Here is a 19097-nt window from a genome sequence, read left to right on the forward strand (position 1 = left end):
CCCAGCTGCCATCTAGTGAAGAAATGCCACAGATGGTCGAGCAAACTCTGGCTCAACCCATCAATCACACACAAATACAGTATTTAAGTCCCTTAGCCTCTGAGGAGAACGCAAACACTGTTAAATCAGCAGCGTGATTGAGGCCTTTGTTTTGGAGGGATGTGGACTTCGGAAGCGACGAACAAAGTCGGCATGTTTCTTTGACACGTTAGGAAAGCGGGCGTATGCGCCCTCTTCTTTCTTATCGCACAAGAAAATAAAGACGAGGCGGTGAGCGGGAGAAAAGAAAAACACTCATAAGTCTTTTTTGGAAATTGTGCGCCAAATAGAGATTAACCGTGGGAGCGCGCCGACCTCGACGCTTCTGTTTTGCCCGCGTCAGCCGAGGCGTCCGTTGGCGCCGCGATAACTTCGGTTGGACACTCGAGATTAAAAAGGGGAAATGGGCAGCGCTCGTCACCCGGAGAGGATTGTGGGAAAGGTGTTAACGGGAGTCAGGACACATCAGCAAGCACATGAGTCCTGGCGGCCCCGTCGACCTTTTGCCTGCGCTTTCGGAACAATGGGCGGAATTTCACGCTTGGAACGACGCTCTTCTCGCTTTCCTCAACGAACCCGCGTGTTCACTTCACACCGGGGCTCGTCTCCACCCCGATGACTGTTCAGCTCTATTCTCAGAAGGCTCCACAATGCTTTCGATGTTTATGTGAGCAGCAGAAATACTTCATCACCATCAGTACAGTGACAAGGGGCTCTCAAAACTTGGCCGGCGCGACAGGACGGGCCGTTAAAATGTCCCCAGAGACGAGAGCCTCTGAAGCAGTCGAGGATTCACTCAAAAGTGCCTCTTCTTCACTTTCTTCACCCACGTCTTTCTGAGCTGCTCGCGGCCTTAAAAGGAAACATCCACCTTCACGTACTCTCATAACAGGAGCCACAGTAGTTTTCCGTCAGCTGCTGCAAAAACTCGGTATTTCAACCGTTACCGTTTCCTGTGTCAGGCGGATTAAATGTGATTGAGCAGCACAGACGAAGGACGGAAACCTGTCGACACCTTTTTTGACAAGCGATGCACGAGCGAACGCGGAGGAGTCGGGACTCACCCTCAGTACAGATGAAGCACTTGCAGAGACACACACAAAGACAGAGGAGGAGGACCGACGCCACACCGCACACCGAGAGGAGGACGACCGTGGCTGGAGACACTGTGGCGCACGCACACACACACACACACACACACACACACACACACACATAAATGTAAAGGACTGCTCATATTTTTTTTATGACAACAAGACGTGAGACATCAGAGAGGCCCTCACTGTTTGTGTTGACGGACACCGTCAGCGGTTTCTCCAAACCCGGGTGGTGCACGACGCACTGGACGGACACGTCGCTGAGCAGCGCCGGCTGGAAGAGCAGCGTGCTCGTCACCACCGTCGTGCCGTCGCCCTGCTCGTAGGCGGACGCGGTCGGCGGTCCGAGCGTCCGGTTGTCCCCGCCGACGTTCCACGTGATCTCCGCCGCGGGTCGGGACCGGGCGGTGCAGTTGGCCTCGCCGACTCCCGGGGACGAGGTCACGTGACTCACCTCTGGTTTGGGTAAAACTGGGGGATTGGAAAGATGATGTTCAGCGACGCGCTTGTGCATTTGAGCATCAGTCGTTTCTTCCTCTATGGCATCCGTTGTTATTTTGTCTGAGCTTTTCCATCACAGACAACAGAAAACAGAGATGGAGAGACAGACCCTCCCCCCTCCCCTCTCCCTCCCCTCCCCTTCTCCCCCCCTTCGGCAAGAACAGAAGCAAAGCAGCTTTTACTAACTCGGGTTTGTGTGTCTGGATCCTCTGTCGGATGAAACAAAGCCTGTTCAGAGGAGAAGGACACACACACACACACACACACAGACACACTGAGGCCTTGTGTCTGGGGAAACAGAGAGCCCCCCCCCCGGCCTTTCTGCCACATTAAATCACCCCCTTTCCCCTCAGTGACACCGTCCCCCCGTCAACAAGGAGGGAGAGCAGCAGACACTCAATCTCTTGAGATACTGGTGGCGTCGTGCTGGTTTTAACGTTGTGTCTTCACACCTCTCTTACTCGCTGGCACAGCGAGGGGAAAAAAGAGCTCGGGGCTCCGCGAGGCCGGAGGTGGCGAAGCGCCGTCGCCCAAACGGTAGTTTAGTGACCCCCCCCCCTCGAGATGTTTTTCCACTGAGCTTCCTTCCCTTTCCTGAGCTCTGACTGGGACACACACACACACAGAAAGTAGCAGCGTTTCCTTTTAGCTTAAAGTATGTAAAGTAAAGCTCTTCACAGTCTAATACGATCAAGTTTTAAGCTCTTCTGTGCGTCTTTTTGACTGTCTATACAAAGACACATCCGGTTTACATAAGAACAGCCTGTAACGCCTTGGTACCGAGTGCGCAAGGATTAGTGGAACAAACAAAAATAATTCAGCGACGTTATCTGCAGTAGCCGCCTTTACACGGATATTAAGTCATGTGTGCTTTGCTGCCACGTTAATGCGGTAAACATAGAGTTTACCAGCTTCAAACACCCCTCCAAACGCCCTGCATTACGTCTGCATTAGAGAGAGAGAGACGGGCGTTCACCGTAAACAGACAGGCAGGCGCGGTCTCTCCGGGTGCCGTCCGGGTACGTGTGGAACTCGCAGGTGTAGCACGCCTCGTCCTCCGTCCTGACCTCCTGGATGGTCAGCCGGGTGTCTCCCAGGGTGCGGCTCAAGCTGACGCGACCCCTGTACTGCTCCTCCGTCTTGTGGGAGCCGTGCTTGGTGAAGGAGGCCACGGTGGTGGTGTCGCCCTGCTCGGCCGTCTTCCTCCACAGCACCTGCTGCACCTTCTCGGGGAGGTTGTACCGGCAGGAGAGCGTGGCCGGCTTCCCGCTCACGGCCGTCTGGTTGCCCTCCATGTGCACTCGACCTGGAACGGAGAAAAATGCGCCTGTTATTATTGTTAATATCAGGAAAAAATGAAGATGACTGTATGTTGAATGTATGCAGAACTCCATTGGCTGCTAATTGCGCAGTATAAACTTTGCAGGACGTCAGCAGAAAGAGTCGGGGTTCACTCAAAATGTGTGTGCACATTTATTAGCAACAACAGGAAGTGCTGCCGGGTAGTTAGCTGGGTGGGTGGTCTACTAGTTCAAACCCAAGCTTACTGCTTCCTGTCTTGCAAGGGGTCTCGTGGGAACAACAAACATCATCCGTGACCCTGAAAAGGTCCAGATGTTTAGCGTGAGCTGCAGCACGGCAAGATGTTCAGTCAAAATACTGATGGGGATGTTTCGCTAGTCGATTATGGAAACAGACCATGAGATTTGACCTCTGACTGACCATTGACCCGGATGCACGTGGTGCCTTCCAGCGGCCCCCTGGGGTAAACGTCAAAGACGCAGCGGTAGCAGCCCTCGTCCTCAGGCCGCACCGTAGTGATGGTGATGTGGCTGGCGTTGCTGTGGCTGGCGGTGAGCTGCACGCCGGGGGCCTGGTGGCTGACGCGCACCGGCACGGTCGGCAGGTACGCCAGCAGGAGCCTCTTGTGCCTGTCGAGCCAGCGCACTTGCTTGACCGTTTCGCCCGTTTGCATGGTGAGGTTGCAGCCGATCAGCACGGGCCGACCAACCTCTGCATGCGGCGCGGTGAGAGCCGCGACCTGACCTGAGTTCAGAGAACATATGACGTTTTAATGTCATGGCAAGAAAAAATATTTGATTATTTCCTATTTAAATGAGGTTCAGGTCTTTTGTATCTCTTTTGAGCCCCAAATAGTCGCCTTTTTTTTGTTAAAAAGGTCACAAGCCAAAAGGTCGGGCAGCACCAGTTTCATGTTTTTTGCCCCAGATGAAAGCAGAACGTACCTTGTGTTCTGGACACTCGCATCACCACCATCCAGAGCAGCAGACACAGGGACACGGTGGGTCCACACATGGCCCACTGAGGCTGGGTTACACACACACACTCATACACACACACACACACACACACAAACAGCGAGAATCACATCCAGGCTGCGGACACAAACACCATCAGAGAGCCGGATCAGACGTGCAGAGTGAATCATTAGCAAAGACACAAGCGTGCATGCAGAGGCAGGGATGGAGACGTACCCCGCCAGCGGTCCAGTGCCGTGACTTGTTTGAGCTGCTGCTGGTCAGCCCGGGCGTAGCTGCATCCTCCCGCCTGCTGTAATGGGAAACATGACACCAGAGGGTTTCCACCGGCGATAACAGCGTCTCCTCGGCACGGATTACGTTCTTGGCTTGCAAGGTAATTCACTTTTTCCTTTTTGCAGCTTTGATAAATAAGTTGCCATGGCAATACGTGTGTCAGCATCATCAACAACAACAACAACAGCTGCTGACTCACAAGGGATCGCTGGAGGTTTTACATGATGATCCGCAGCATGCACACCCTGTCCGGTTAACCAACAATCACACAGCAGCAAAGCAAGGTGCCACCCTTTGATGTCTAGACGGCGACGGCCTCGGGATTTCAAAATCAATACCTGCAGTCAAAGAACTTGTGTGGGAGGTGCCGACACCGGCTGCCTTGTGGCTTTAATCATCACTTTGTGTGTAGAATGCCATAATTCCACACTGTCAGATCAAATATATTTATCCTGCAAAAGGTGGAAACGAGGGCTCAAGTGGCCTTTGATCAATCTCAACCAAACCACCTAAAAACCACAAGACAGGCCGGGTCCAGACCGCAGAGCTTTACGGGCGTCATGTGTCGTTTTACAGCGCCAACCATCTGGCTTCAAGCTGGCGGCATGCTCCTGTTGGGCAGCAGTTAAAATCACGTCTCCACTACAATTATGCCGCTGATGTCTCGATGCAAATCTCAAGTCATCTCAAGGCTTTTAATGTGAAACTCAAGCAGACACGATGGGAGGAAAGAAGTTGTGTTGCATTCAGAATAACGTCCTCGAATAAAAGCAACCTAAATCCTAAATGTGGGCAGCTGTGCACCGCAGCTGGTTCAGTCCCAAACAGCAGATGCGTCGTAACATTTCTTGAACACAACTGATCATTTTTCTCCTTTTATGTTTTGTTTTTTTCTTTCACATAATCAAACCATTCAACTCAAAACATACAGAATTCTCTATCAACTTGTAAGAAATGTGTATAAAATGGGTGAAGCTATAATGAATTCAGTTAGAAATAGAAGTTTTGTATGTTAATGATAAGATACAGGTATAGGAGTTTATTTAATGTGGGGCCAAAAAACGCTCTAAAAATAAAATAAAATAACGTCCATGTCTTCACAATCAGCTCCATCAAAGCGTCATCATAGAGACGTTGGACAAACTAATGTATTTCCTTCTAATTCATAGTCTAAGAATAAAAGGCTGCGACTACTTTTAATTAAACTCCCGATCGATACCGCTGCAATCGATGCGGAGTCCTTCAAAATAAAAGACGGGACATACCGGCTGCCAGATGAGGCCGAAGTGATCCGCCAGTAGTGGAGGTGCGTCCTGTGCTGCAGGTGATGAGGGACTGAAGCAGGACGACCTGCTTCACACAATAAACTAGCAGCGGACTGGAGGCGACGCTCCTGCTGCTGGATTTCTCTCCCCGACTTCCGAAACGGCTTCAACTCTTCCGCAGCATGTTGGAGGAAAGCAGGACCTCCAGTGGCCGTTTACTGCAAAACGGGTTCTTCCTCTGCTGATGTTTGAGCTGCAGTTTGTTCTGTTACGTCGTCACGTTCAGACCTCTCAGGAGATTAAAGTACCAGAACTTGAGACGCTTTACTTTGCATGAACTCCAGATTTTGTTCAATGTTTCTTTGAGTCAATGATGATGAACATGGATTCAATTCAAAGCCCATAATTACGTGATTAAGATGACACTTAACTTGTTGAATTGTTCTTTAACACAAGAATCACAGACAATCAGTATTTCAATCAATGACTGTATTTTTAAAATTCAGTTCATATTGTTTTTATGTGTAAAAGTATAAAAAGTTAAAACACATTTAAAAAGTAGAACAAACAATAGGTGCAAATGCAGCAGTTTACAGATAATTAAAAGTCAAAACTACTTTTTGATCTGCCGGGATTATTTTCAATAAACTGATACAAGACAGTCTAGTGGGTTATTTTGTGGTATTGACAACTAATTTTTTCACCAGTCTCAAAACATTAATGAGAATATTGAGAGTTTCCATCAGCGTTTTCTTTTTCAGCCCCTTCAGTCTTCTGGGTTTTGTTGTACAGGAAACAAGTTTCTTTTAAATTGCACGGACGGTTCTGCTTTCTCACGTTTTTCACCGTTGTCGTACTTCTGGATTCGTCAAAGGTGTTCTGGGCCTTTAGATGAAACATTCAGTCAGTGAACAACAGAGATGTGGATAAACACACAGTGCAGAAACAGCAGTTCAGTCTGATAAGCAAGAAAAGTGAAGCCCAGAATCAGACAGAGGGGACTGAATTGTTTCTGCAAAAGAGAAGAATGACTTTAATAGACTCACTCATTCGTGTCTCTCTTGTTCTCCTCGAGGTCCCTTTGTGGCCCACTGATGGATTCAAGAAACAAAATGAACAAGTATTTAATTGTGGATTTATTCTTAAAGGTTTGGATCAGTCATGTGCATATTAACTGTGACACACTGGTATTAGAACAAAATGATGATTAATCGAAAGATAAAAGTTACCTGTTCTGGTGTTTCCGTTTAAGACAAAAAGCAATGACAGCAGCAACAACAACAACAACAACAACAACACAGACCAAACCAGTGATCAAAGGAACATCTGTGAGAAAAGAGGGAAATTAGAAAGACTCAACATTCATAAAGCAACTACAGATGAAATGTTAATATGTACGTGAGACCACATGACGGTTAACTCACTGACATCACTGTTATCAGATCCAGACTTAACACCAAAACCTGGGAAATAAAAACAGAAGAGATGAACTCAAGAAGTATCGATCAACCTATGAATCAGTGTCTTTAGGAGTGTTTCTCACCATCAGGAGGCGACAGTCTGACCTCAGGAATCATCTCATACACATCGATCTGACGACCGGAGAGAACTCGCGCTGCACATCCAACCCGGTGGCTGTTGTCATGGAGACGAGACAGCACGGCTGTAGTGGTGACGGTGACAGTTCCGTTGGTGTTGGTGACGCTGGTGGAGTTGTGGTGGGGGACAGTCAGCGTTACCGTGGGAACAGGTGGACCTGTGGCTGAGCAGGACACGACTACGTCTTCAGCAGAGTGTGACTCTGTGACGTGTAGAAAGGGTCCATGCAGCTCTGCAGAGGAAAGACCATTAGATGTTATCATGGGAATATTACAGAGGAGGTAGAGGATTATTTCAGTGTTCTTACCATAGAGCTGGAGGCATGATCTCCCAGTGAAAGCACCATCGGGGTAGGTGTTAAACAAACAGCGGTAGCATCCTTCGTCCTGGTGAGTCACGTTTCTGATCACTATGGAGCTGTTCTGCAGTCCAGCAGATTTAAACTCCACTCTTCCCTGAAACCCAGTATTCACTTTCTGACCAAAGTGTTTGTTGTAAGAAGCGAGATCCGTCGTCCCACCAGGAATGATTTTCTGCCACGTGACTTGCATGACGTCTTTAGACTCCATCAACCTGCAGCTCAAGTAGGCGTTGTCTCCAAGAGCTGCTAACACGAGGTTCTGGCATTGGACCAGAGAAGTTTGAACTGCAGGAAAAACATCATGTGCATCAACATAAATATATATGTATATTTTTTCCATTGTCAATTAAGTTTTATTTGGGATTAGCGCTGAACTAATGTCCCATTGTGTTTTATCCCTCCTCAAATACATTAGAGATAGAACGTATTCGCATGCACGCTAGAAACGCTGAACAGCTTACATCTGTTACAGATTGACAACACATAGTTTACTCCTTGTTCTCTTCTTAAACAAACTATAGCCTCACGTTATTCATCTTATTTACATATTTACATGCATTTGTGTTTTACATGCGTTTACACTGCTCTGATACACACACAAATAGAAACATGCACGCACACACAGGTGAGCACACCTTAACTTCACGTGATTGAGCCATCTCGAGCACTCGAGTCCCATCTATGCTATTGTAAAGAAAACCACGAGAACTGTGAGCACAGGGGCCCCCCAGGGCTGCGTACTGAGTCCCCTGCTGTTCACCCTCTTCACATACGACTGTGTGCCCCCCCAAGAAAACACCAGAATCATCAAGTCTGAAGATGATGCCACGGTCATTGGGAAGATCTCTGGTGGGGCTGAGGCAGCATACAGAAGGAAGGTGGAGGAACTCGTGGCCTGGTGTCAAAATAATAACCTCTCCCTGAAAACAGACGAGACCAAGGAGATGATCTTCGACCCGCGGAGGAAGATGGTGCAGCACACACCTCTGTACAATGGTGAGACGGAGGTGGAACTGGTGAAAACCTTTAAATTACTGGGAACTGACATCAGCGATGACCTCACCTGGTCTCACTACACGCTCCAGATCACTAGGACGACCCAGCAGAGGCTGCAGAGGAAATTTGGAATGCAGACCAAAGTTCTCAGCAGCTTCTACAGAGGTACGGTCGAGAGCGTCCTCCACACATCAATCACTGTGTGGTACGGACACTGTGGACTGACAGCTGCTGTGACTTCATGTCACCAAATCTTGTGCAATATTAGCAAAAAGGCACGGTGCACTTTAGCGTTTGTCTAACGCATGCACATATTTATACATTGTGCTCTTTAGTTTGTATATTTCTTTTTACTCTATTTTTTCTTTTTACATCTGGAGCTTTGTGAAGGGAGGGCATAATACAAATTCCATGCAGAGTAACCTGTTAAAATGCAGACATGACAATAAATATCTTGAATCTTGAAGATGTCCATGTCTCTATGAGGTGTCTTCCTAAAGATCTTTTTTGATCTACTAGTTGACATCAGGCCAAAAAAAGAGATTCCAAGCTGTTACACTGGTTGCTTCATTTGAATGATAACCAGCAGCCCAACAAAAGTCAAGACCAATTTAACCAAATCCGCCCCTCTTTGATGCGTCGCGTCTCCTGGTCTCATCCACTTAAGAGCACAGTGTGGATGACGTCATGGTGTCACAGCTCTGCAGCTACCTGTCTCTCCAGTGTGGGCGGTCCTCTGTGTGTGTGTGTGTGTGTGTGTGTGTGTGTGTGTGTGTGTGTGTGTGTGTGTGCACGCGTAATTCCCATCAACCGTCATCTGGGCTTATCTCCAGCACCTGTATGCAAAATATAAACCCTATTTCACACTTACAGTGGTAGTTTGACTCTCACCACTCTTTTGTCGACTGAAAGTATCGCTTGTATTTCACGTTTCTTGCTATTCTAACTTCTGTCACAGGCCTGTAGTTTAATAACTGTGAGATCTGTGGATTTCTTTTGAGATTATTGTTATTATTGACCTAAAGATTATAAGAATGCAAAGAAAAAAAAAGCTTTTCCATTACTATTTGCAATGTGGGGACATTAAAGCATTAAAGAAATACAACACTATTGAAATTCTGAAGCCATGAAATGCATTTGTTCGTTTCGCGATATGAATAATAGCCGATACAAACGTGAGTACAATAAACATACACGAGTAGCTGCGCTTTAAAATCACATAGAACAATAATAATGATCTAAAGGTGAGGAAACACATCTACTATCATTACCTTTGTGAAAGAATCCAAACGCACAAAGCAGATGTATGACTGCACGCTGCGACATGTTGGCTGCACACTGATTCAAAATCTACGGCCAGAAAGTGCTCATTGGTGCACAGGTACGCATGCGCACAGGTAATCTAAGGTGGGTCCTGCTGAGATCTGAACGTTGTATGGAATGACTCACATCCAGGTGATCATAGGGGGACATTGTAACATGATTCAGACCCAAACTGCTGGAGAAACAGGTTATTTAAATACGAATGAATGGAATGAATAATAAGAATAAGTATTTTAAAGAGTTTACAATTTATTTTGTGGTTTTACGTGGTTCTTTGTCCCATGACAAAAAGGAAACGCACAAAGCAGATGTATGACTGCACGCTGCGACATGTTGGCTGCACAAGTGTCATTGATGCACACGTACGCATGCGCACAGGTAATCCAAGGTGAGTCCTGCTGTAGAACTGAACTTTGTATGGAATGATTTATATGCAGATGATTGTTAGTGACACTGGAACGATTTAGAGACACACTCTGCTGGAGAAACCAGTAACTTACATGTGAATGAATGAAATGGATGATAGCAATAAATAGTTCAACACTTTAAAGAGTTTACACGTTATTAATTTACCTGTTGTAACCCAGGGCAACAGAAATCAAAGAGTGAACCCTTCAAACTTAAGTTCTTTACTAACCAAACAAAAAATATATATTTATACCAGTATGTAATCTTCTAGCAAATACAACTCCTAGGAAATGTGTAGCAAATGAGTGAAGCTATAATTAATTTAGTTTTGATGTATCTTAATGAGTTCATTTCATGTGGGGGCAAAAAAACAAGAAGTTAAATATTGTGTATGAAATAAAAGTGTGGACAAACTAATGTATTTCCTTCTAATTCATAGTCTAAGAATAAAAGGCTGCGACTACTTTTAATTAAACTCCCGATCGATACCGCTGCAATCAATGCGGAGTCCTTCAAAATAAAAGACGGGACTTACCGGCTGCCAGATGAGGCCGAAGTGATCCGCCAGTAGTGGAGGTGCGTCCTGTGCTGCAGGTGATGAGGGACTGAAGCAGGACGACCTGCTTCACACAATAAACTAGCAGCGGACTGGAGGCGACGCTCCTGCTGCTGGATTTCTCTCCCCGACTTCCGAAACGGCTTCAACTCTTCCGCAGCATGTTGGAGGAAAGCAGGACCTCCAGTGGCCGTTTACTGCAAAACGGGTTCTTCCTCTGCTGATGTTTGAGCTGCAGTTTGTTCTGTTACGTCGTCACGTTGAGACCTCTCAGGAGATTAAATTACCAGAATTTGAGACGCTTTACTTTGCATGAACTCCAGATTTTGTTCAATGTTTCTTTGAGTCAATGATGATGAACATGGATTCAATTCAAAGCCCATAATTACGTGATTAAGATGACACTTAACTTGTTGAATTGTTCTTTAACACAAGAATCACAGACAATCAGTATTTCCATGAATAACTGTATTTTTAAAATTGAGTTCATATTGTTTTTATGTGTAAAAGTATAAAAAGTTAAAACACATTTAAAAAGTAGTACAAACAATAGGTGCAATTGCAGCAGTTTACAGATAATTAAAAGTCAAAACTACAAGACAGTCTTGTGGCTATTTTGTGGCATTGACAACATTTTTTTTTTACCCATCTCAAAACATTAACTGGATATTGAGTTTCCATCAGCGTTTTCTTTTTCAGCCTCTGAGTCTTCTGGATTTTGTTGTAGAGGACACAGGTTTCTTTTAAATTGCACAGGCGGTTCTGCTTTCTCACGGTTTTTACGCTTTACAGAAGAGTTCCGTTGTCGTACTCCTGGATCCATCAAAGATGTTCTGGGCCTTTAGATGAAACATTCAGTCAGTGAACAACAGAGATGTGGATAAACACACAGTGCAGAAACAGCAGTTCAGTCTGATAAGCAAGAAAAGTGAAGCCCAGAATCAGACAGAGGGGACTGAATTGTTTCTGCAAAAGAGAAGAATGACTTTAATAGACTCACTCATTCGTGTCTCTCTTGTTCTCCTCGAGGTCCCTTTGTGACACACTGATGGATTCAAGAAACAAAATGAACAAGTATTTAATTGTGGATTTCTTCTCAAATGATTTGAATCAGTCATGTGCATATTAACTGTGACACACTGGTATTAGAACAAAATGATGATTAATCGAAAGATAAAAGTTACCCTTTCTGGTGTTTCCGCTTAAGACAAAAAGCAATGACAGCAGCAACAAAAACGATAACACCGAGCACACCGACGACCAAACCAGTGATTAAAAGAACATCTGCGAGAAAAGAGGGAAATTAGAAAGACTCAACAGGCCACATAAAGGTCAACTCACTGACATTATTTTTATCAGATCCAAATTCAACAAGGAAACCTGGGAAATAAAAACAGAAGCGATGAACTCAAGAAGTATTGATCAACCTATGAATCAGTGTCTTTAGGAGTGTTTCTCACCATCAGGAGGCGACAGTCTGACCTCAGGAATCATCTCATACACATCGATCTGACGACCGGAGAGAACTCGCGCTGCACATCCAACCCGGTGGCTGTTGTCATGGAGACGAGACAGCACGGCTGTAGTGGTGACGGTGACTGTTCCATTGGTGTTGGTGACGCTGGTGGAGTTGTGGTGGGGGACAGTCAGCGTTACCGTGGGAACAGGTGGACCTGTGGCTGAGCAGGACACGACTAGCTCTTCAGCAGAGTGTGACTCTGTGACGTGTAGAAAGGGTCCATGCAGCTCTGCAGAGGAAAGACCATTAGATGTTATCATGGGAATATTACAGAGGAGGTAGAGGATTATTTCAGTGTTCTTACCATAGAGCTGGAGGCATGATCTCCCAGTGAAAGCACCATCGGGGTAGGTGTTAAACAAACAGCGGTAGCATCCTTCATCCTGGTGAGTCACGTTTCTGATCACTATGGAGCTGTTCTGCAGTCCAGCAGATCTAATCTCCACTCTTCCCTGAAACCCAGTATTCACTTTCTGACCAAAGTGTTTGTTGTAAGAAGCGAGATCCGTCGTCCCACCAGGAATGATTTTCTGCCACGTGACTAGCACGACATCTTTAGACTGCATCAACCTGCAGCTCAAGTAGGTGTTGTCTCCTAGAGCTGCTAACACGAGGTGCTGGCATTGGACCAGAGAGGTTTGACCTGCAGGAAACAACATGTGCATCAACACCAGAGCTCACTTCACAGGACCAGATATGTTTGAAACCGGATTCTCATCTGGAATCTGTCTGCATGGAACACAAAAAAGGAAGTGGATAGCTAAGTTTACGCCACCTGCAGAGCTTTAAACATTATTATGAGGGATCAGGGAGTCGCAAAAGAAAACGCATTGATCAAAATTATTTTTGGAAAAAGTAATCCAATTCTGCAATGGAATCCACGTGTATGCATTAATTTGTATGAGCATCTTTGTGAGGTATATATGGATAGATTTATAGATAAGAAATGATATCAATTTAAATCTGCAAAAGGAAACTTGTTTCTGCTGGTACCTGTTCAGAAAAAGATGTATAAATGTTCACTTGCTTGTTATTATGTTATGATTGTGGCGAGTAATTTGTTTATCTATAACAATCTGATAAAACTGTAACGCTGTGGGAGTAGCAAAACGGAGAGGAAGAGGAGCTTCAATGCTTCCCTCCTTTGCTCCTTTAGCATAAGAACCACTGGACCATCCTTTACGAAAGGAAAGGAGATCATTACGTCCCAGAACTCCTTGCGGCGGTAATATTTAAATAGTGACGGAACATTCGGTCGTTCGCGAGAAATAACGATGATGACCGAGTCGATCATGTGAGTAACCGTTAGCATAACTCATTTATGTTGCAACCTTATTGTAGCGATCGGAGCGGCAGATTGTGTTAGGCTGCATTGCAGGCGCATTGCATTATGGGACAATCTTTGGATGCATTTAAATCCCTATCTGTTATGTTCATGTTCTAGTGTTTACGTTTTTTCTAGGTTCTGTTGTGTTGGCTCAAATGTTACTGTTGGAGTTACTGTTACTGTAATGTGTAAGAGTGTGGGCACCATGACCCAACGTAGTATGGCTGTGGGTGAAGTTCTGTGTTCAACGCCTCAATATAGTGTCTATTTCCTGGGCTCTTGCAGCGTACGAAACACAGGAAAGGCAGTTAAAGTAATTCAAGTCTCCTGTCTCATTCACCTGGCCAAGCTCGCAACATTGTTAATAGAATAATACTTTGAACCTGGTTAATTTATGACGTTTGCATGACTCAGCACTGCAACAACACATGCACGAAGGCATCTGAAATGCATTTTTGTAGTCCATCTTCGAAGAAATTGTATTTTGCCGCTGCTGACTCAACTACCTAGTAAGTGAAAGTGGAGTCGGGTTTCGGATTATTCTAACCATCTTTTCTTCACCTCCTGACCGTTTCCACGGAGGTCAAGGAATTGTGCACAAAGTAGAGGAGGAAACATTTCCGTATTAAAAACCACGTTGAAATGTGTGTTTTAAACACAGACGTCTCTTCAACGTCTACGAATGCTGTGAGAACGCTTTCACTTCTGAACCCATTTCCCACGTCGCCCATAGACGTCTTTTCAACAAATAATCGCTCGCTGGGTAACTAAATGTTATTCAGCTCATTCTCATTCATTTCTTTCCCTGCAGAGTCGCGCATTTACACTTCTCTCTGTAACGCGCACAGACAGAAACGTGCACACACTGAACCAAACGCGCGCGCACACACAGGTGACTACGCACCCATTAAGAAATATAAGAATATTGAAATTCGGAATTCATAAGACAATGGGGTTTTATTTTGAATATTCGGCAATCGATGCAAATTAGTCACCAAAAACGTAACTATAGTAAAGATACACGAATAACACAGCTGCACTTATTGAATAATAATAACGATCTAATGATCTAAAGGCGAGGAAACAGATCTACTTGTATCATCTCTTACTCACCTTTGTGAAAGAGTCCAAACGCACAGAGCAGATGTAGGACCGCACGGTGCGACATGTTGACCGCATTCTGATTCAATATCTGACGCCAGACAGTTCTCATTGGTGAACAGACACGCATGCGCACAGGTGAGTCATAAAGCTCCGTAACTGAACACTTTGTGTAATGATTTACTTCCAGATGGTTGTAGGGAGCACTGTGCTTCCGTGTTGGAAAAACTGCATTAATGTGTGTCATGATATCAATAAGGCTGTACTACTCAAGGTTTTTGCCACCCTCAGCTGGCAGACATCTTGTCAGCCGAGATTAGGAGCGCTGGCCTCGGGAGGGACATTCTGTCCCATGAGGGTAAACGATCAGTCCTCTGTACGTGCGTAACCATATGTTTTCATGCCATACCTGCAGTTTATATTCCTGCTCCAAAGATGAAAACCTTTGAGCAGACTCGGCGCATGACTTGTATGTGTGTCAAATCGGTCTCCTGTTTGCAAACATTAAATAACAAGTTTTGATGATTTTACGCCGGTGTCGAGTGAGAATTTCTCTGACATTCAGAGACACACTCTGCTGGAGAAACGAGTAATGTGAATTTAATTGTTTTACGTGGTTCTCTGTCCCAAGACTAATGTATCCAGATAATTAAGAAACATCAACTCACTGTTTATGGATGTAAACCAGGGCAACAGAAAACATGGAGTGAACATGAGAGATCCCTTCAAACATAATGGCTTCTTTAACCAAACAAAAATATATATATGTTGTAATCTGCTAGCGAATATATTATTAAATATCGAGTAAAATACAATAACTTTTAAAAACGGATTAAATGTTTTGACATTGATGATTGAAATCAAGATTACTGTTTACAATAACAACCTTAAAGTCAATGTGTATCAGCGTCCATTGAGCAATAAATAACATTTTTATACACATGTCAAACACTAAAGTGCAACGTAATTCATTCTTAAACTCTTCCTTTTTGCTTCGCAAAATAATAAATGAGGAAAGCACAAAACTACAAAAACTCAAAATCACTCCATTAGGAGGAAAACACTAAAAGTACAGAACAGAACAGGTTCAAGGAACTGAATCCATAAACAGAAACTGGGATTCTTGTAGAACGGGAACGGGGAAAAGCAAGACCAAACCAGGCAGGAAGAGGAACACCGAGTCTAAGGCGACGGGCTCAGGCTGGGGAATAGTCGGTACACTCCGGCACCAGGGAAAGGGAGACGCAGACTATGAGACACATGAGGGTAATGGGAAACAGGTGGACACAATCAAGAATCAGGGGAGACGATTCAACTGGTGACACATAAGGGGCACGTGACCTGAAATGAGAGAGGGGTTAATCTTTCAAAATAAAGACAGGAAATGAGAAGACAAGGCACGGAGACGAGAAAACCCCAACTAGATCTCACCGCGGTGTGACAATTTCCACCGTAACAACCTTCTTGACCCCCACCAGTCAGGCTTCAAGGCCATTCCACAGAGACTGCTCTCCTTGCTGTCTCAGAGCAACTCCACACCGCCTCTCTCCTCTGTCCTCATCCTTCTGGACCTCTCTGCTGCATTTGACACAGTCAACCAACAGATCCTTATTCCTCCCTTCAGGAACTTGGTGTCACAGGCTCTGCTCTCTCCCTTCTCTCGTCCTACCTCGACGGCCGCACCTACCGGGTAACATGGCGAGGATCTGTGTTGGAACCTTGTCCTCTTACTACTGGAGTTCCTCAGAGTTCCGTCCTGGGTCCCCTCCTCTTCTCGCTCTACACCAACTCTCTCGGCGCTGTCATTCGTTCGCATGGCTTCTCCTACTATGCCGATGACACCCAACTAATTCTCTCCTTCCCTCCCTCGGACACCCAGGATCTCTGCCTGTCTGGCTGACATCTCTCAGTGGACGTCACTATCTGAAAATAAACCCCGACAAGACTGAACTACTTCTCTTTCCAGGAAAAGACTCTCTGACCCGGGATTTGACGGTCAACTTTGGCAACTCTGTGCTAACGCCCACTTTGACTGCTAGGAACCTCGGCATCACACTCGACAGCCAACTCTCCCTGACTGCCAACATCACTGCGACAACACGATCCTGTAGATACACGCTCTGCAACATCAGGAGAATACGTCCTCTTCTCACTCAGAAGGCAGCGCAGGTACTGATTCAGGCTCTTGTCATCTCACGCCTGGACTACTGCAACTCTCTCCTGGCAGGTCTCCTCGCTACCGCCATTCGACCTCTGCAGCTCATCCAGAATGCAGCAGCTTGACTGGTCCGAAATTCTCCCACACTACTCCACTCCTCCGCTCTCTTCACTGGTTACCGGTGGCTGCCCGCATCCAGTTCTAAACATTGGTGCTCACGTACCATGCTGTGAATGGATCGGGTCCAGCTTACATCCAGGACGTGGTCAAACCCGACATCCCGACCCGCACTCTCCGCTCTGCATCTGATAAACTGCTTGTTCCTCCCTCACTGAGAGCAAAACACTCGACTAGATCACGACTCTTTGCTGTCGTGGCTCCGAAATGGTGGAACGAGCTCTCTGACGACACACATCATTATCACTAACCTTTAAATAATAAAGCAGTAAGTATCAGCATCAACATCTTCTCCGGCTGTTATGCACAGAACTCTCTCAGTTTAGTGTTGAGCTCCCTTTAAATGTTCACATAAAATTAAACTGACAGAAAGAGAGAGAGAGGAGGGACAGGGGATTTTTTCTAATAATCCTATCTGCTTCATTGGAAGAGGCTGTTAATATTAACAGTCCACTAAATCGTTTACTGTATTTGACATAATCCCATAGATGCAAAAAAAAAAACTCAACTCAAGGGGTCGAAAAATCACGTAGCAGAAGTCCCTTAGAAGAATTAGTCGTCTGGTGTTTTGTTTCTCATCATTTTCCTGAGAAGGAAGTGGTCAACTTCAAATTCTGACAACTGCTATTGTGATCACAACATGTGTTGCATGACATTTTACGCTCCGCAAAAACCTCAACTAAAAGTCCCCCTCGATGAGAAGACAGGTCTGAACTTCTGTGTAACCAAATGAATAAAAGAGAAAATAAAACAACATTCATTCATTTATATCGCAGTCAGGCCTGGGATCTGTCCCATAATGCTTTGCATTGAATTGTTTTTTTTTGTAATTTTTGTCATTACAAAGTGATAATGCAGATGTTTTCAGATCGACACCGAGAGAAAAATAATATGACATTAAAACATGCAAACGCTTTCAGGGAACAAAACCTCAAATATATAAACCAGACAATAAGCAGGATTGGTTCACAGAACTACACCAAGTGCAACTTATACAGCCCCATTATCCAGATTTTACCAGGAAGAGTCTATTATTATTTTGATCACATGTTTCACTTCTCTGGATTACCATCGCGGGCTGTAACTAAACCACTCACAAACTTTTATAATCATATTTCTGCAACCGTCTCAAACTCACATGCTCAAACCAAATGCTTGTGACCTACTTCCTGTGTAAATTCAAACTTCTGGTTTCACTTCATGAAAGTCTTACTTGTAACAATCATAATCATCTTTCTTGCATCGACAGAATACACATGACACACCAAGCAGGCGTCATATTTTATATTTTGTTACAGTAAGGGATCAGGAATATCTAAATAGGAAAATGGTCGATAACATGATAACTGCACATTGTTAGTTATTTTGAATAGAATATGAGACTGATTCCAATGTGTTTAGCTTCAAAAATTTCATTTTTTTTAGATAATTTGTTGTTGCTTATGATGACTGCATTACAACATAATAACTAGGGGTGTAACGATTAATTTTAACAACGATTCGATTTGAATCGCGATTCATGGTTGCCGGTTCGATTCATGGACGATCTGGGTTAATTTAGAACGATTCGATTCAGTGACTTGAAATTGATTCAGTAACTTTACTGGACAGTGGAGGCAAAGTTTCTGAGATCCCTGTTGTTTCTTGTAAGGAAATCAGGTTTAAATTAATTATGGATATTATAAACAAGCAAACAACAATTAGTGGCAAATGTATTAACCTTTTATTTGAATCAAGTGCCATTTTCAATGTAAACATTACACAATAATTACACAATGTTTGGATCAATTCACAGAATCCCGGATTTTCAACCACATTGTAGGGTCGCATGTCTTTACAGATAAACAATTGTTACTGTGATGTTGAGTTTGGTGCTGGCGAGGCCTGAGGTGTCTGCAGAGCTGAGTTACCTGCTGCTGCTGCAGCGGTGACGCTGCTAGAGGTCCTGACTGTCGGCGTTGTTTAATCCCACGGCGCCTTAGTAGATGGCCGGGAAGATTCGTTGTGTTTCCGTGTTTTTTTTACTTGTCTTCTACATATTCTACAAACAGCGACCGACTTATTTAGAACTCCTCCGTGTTTGCAAAAGCCAAAATGTTTCCACCCGCGGGATCG

General features: G+C 44.9%; 3 protein-coding genes across 8 annotated transcripts in view; all 3 read right to left on the reverse strand.

Moving 5' to 3' along the window:
* The window catches only part of LOC120824307 (OX-2 membrane glycoprotein), a 15840-nt gene extending 10112 nt beyond the window's left edge, over positions 1 to 5728 (reverse strand). The window contains exons 1-7 of one of the 3 annotated variants that reach the window (XM_040185056.2): positions 5458 to 5725; positions 4133 to 4208; positions 3884 to 3965; positions 3360 to 3683; positions 2614 to 2943; positions 1323 to 1607; positions 1104 to 1205 (exon numbers count right to left, since the gene is read on the reverse strand). In XM_040185056.2, coding sequence (XP_040040990.2) covers positions 1104 to 1205; positions 1323 to 1607; positions 2614 to 2943; positions 3360 to 3683; positions 3884 to 3953 — 1111 coding nt within the window. In that variant the 5' untranslated portion in view covers positions 3954 to 3965; positions 4133 to 4208; positions 5458 to 5725. Of the gene's footprint in view, positions 1 to 522; positions 1206 to 1322; positions 1608 to 2613; positions 2944 to 3359; positions 3684 to 3883; positions 4034 to 4132; positions 4209 to 5457 lie in introns of those variants that run through there. The other 2 variants (XM_040185040.2, XM_078100332.1) reach the window with 2 other exon arrangements.
* Positions 5729 to 5931: 203 nt separating this feature from the next.
* LOC144406101 (nectin-4-like) lies at positions 5932 to 10661 on the reverse strand. 4 transcript variants are annotated; one of them, XR_013467279.1, is made up of 7 exons: positions 9685 to 10659; positions 7364 to 7702; positions 7001 to 7288; positions 6886 to 6920; positions 6687 to 6783; positions 6504 to 6548; positions 5932 to 6342 (listed from the first exon to the last, which is right to left on the reverse strand). XR_013467279.1 is itself a non-coding variant. In XM_078100355.1 (7 exons), exons 1-7 carry the CDS (start codon positions 9737 to 9739, stop codon positions 6300 to 6302), a joined length of 906 nt encoding a protein of 301 aa, XP_077956481.1. In that variant the 5' UTR covers positions 9740 to 10659; the 3' UTR covers positions 5932 to 6299. The 4 variants fall into 4 exon arrangements, 3 of the variants coding, with proteins under 3 accessions (XP_077956481.1, XP_077956490.1, XP_077956485.1); XM_078100355.1 differs by having other exon boundaries at positions 6882 to 6920; XM_078100364.1 differs by having other exon boundaries at positions 6882 to 6920; positions 8053 to 9748.
* A 492-nt stretch (positions 10662 to 11153) lies between these two features.
* Positions 11154 to 14816, reverse strand: LOC120824425 (uncharacterized). Its single transcript, XM_040185291.2, has 7 exons — positions 14660 to 14816; positions 12524 to 12862; positions 12161 to 12448; positions 12042 to 12080; positions 11885 to 11984; positions 11701 to 11745; positions 11154 to 11539 (listed from the first exon to the last, which is right to left on the reverse strand). The coding sequence occupies exons 1-7, from the start codon at positions 14775 to 14777 to the stop codon at positions 11359 to 11361; spliced, it is 1110 nt and encodes a 369-aa protein (XP_040041225.2). The 5' UTR covers positions 14778 to 14816; the 3' UTR covers positions 11154 to 11358.
* Between the last annotated feature and the right edge of the window lie 4281 nt (positions 14817 to 19097).

The sequence above is a fragment of the Gasterosteus aculeatus genome, chromosome 1, assembly GCF_964276395.1.
Source record: "Gasterosteus aculeatus chromosome 1, fGasAcu3.hap1.1, whole genome shotgun sequence".
In the NCBI taxonomy this organism is placed as follows: Eukaryota; Metazoa; Chordata; class Actinopteri; order Perciformes; family Gasterosteidae; genus Gasterosteus; species Gasterosteus aculeatus.

Coding starts and splice junctions, on each gene's coding strand:
- LOC144406101 (XM_078100355.1), bottom strand. CDS start 9,739: ATGTCGCAGCGTGCAGTCATACATCTGCTTTGTGCGTTTGGATTCTTT. Junction 6,549..6,686: donor AAACGGAAACACCAGAACAG/GTAACTTTTATC, acceptor TGAATCCATCAG/TGGGCCACAAAGGGACCTCG. Junction 6,343..6,503: donor AACAAGAGAGACACGAATGA/GTGAGTCTATTA, acceptor TTTCATCTAAAG/GCCCAGAACACCTTTGACGA.
- LOC120824425 (XM_040185291.2), bottom strand. CDS start 14,777: ATGCGTGTCTGTTCACCAATGAGAACTGTCTGGCGTCAGATATTGAAT. Junction 12,081..12,160: donor CAGACTGTCGCCTCCTGATG/GTGAGAAACACT, acceptor TTTATTTCCCAG/GTTTCCTTGTTGAATTTGGA. Junction 11,540..11,700: donor AACAAGAGAGACACGAATGA/GTGAGTCTATTA, acceptor TTTCATCTAAAG/GCCCAGAACATCTTTGATGG.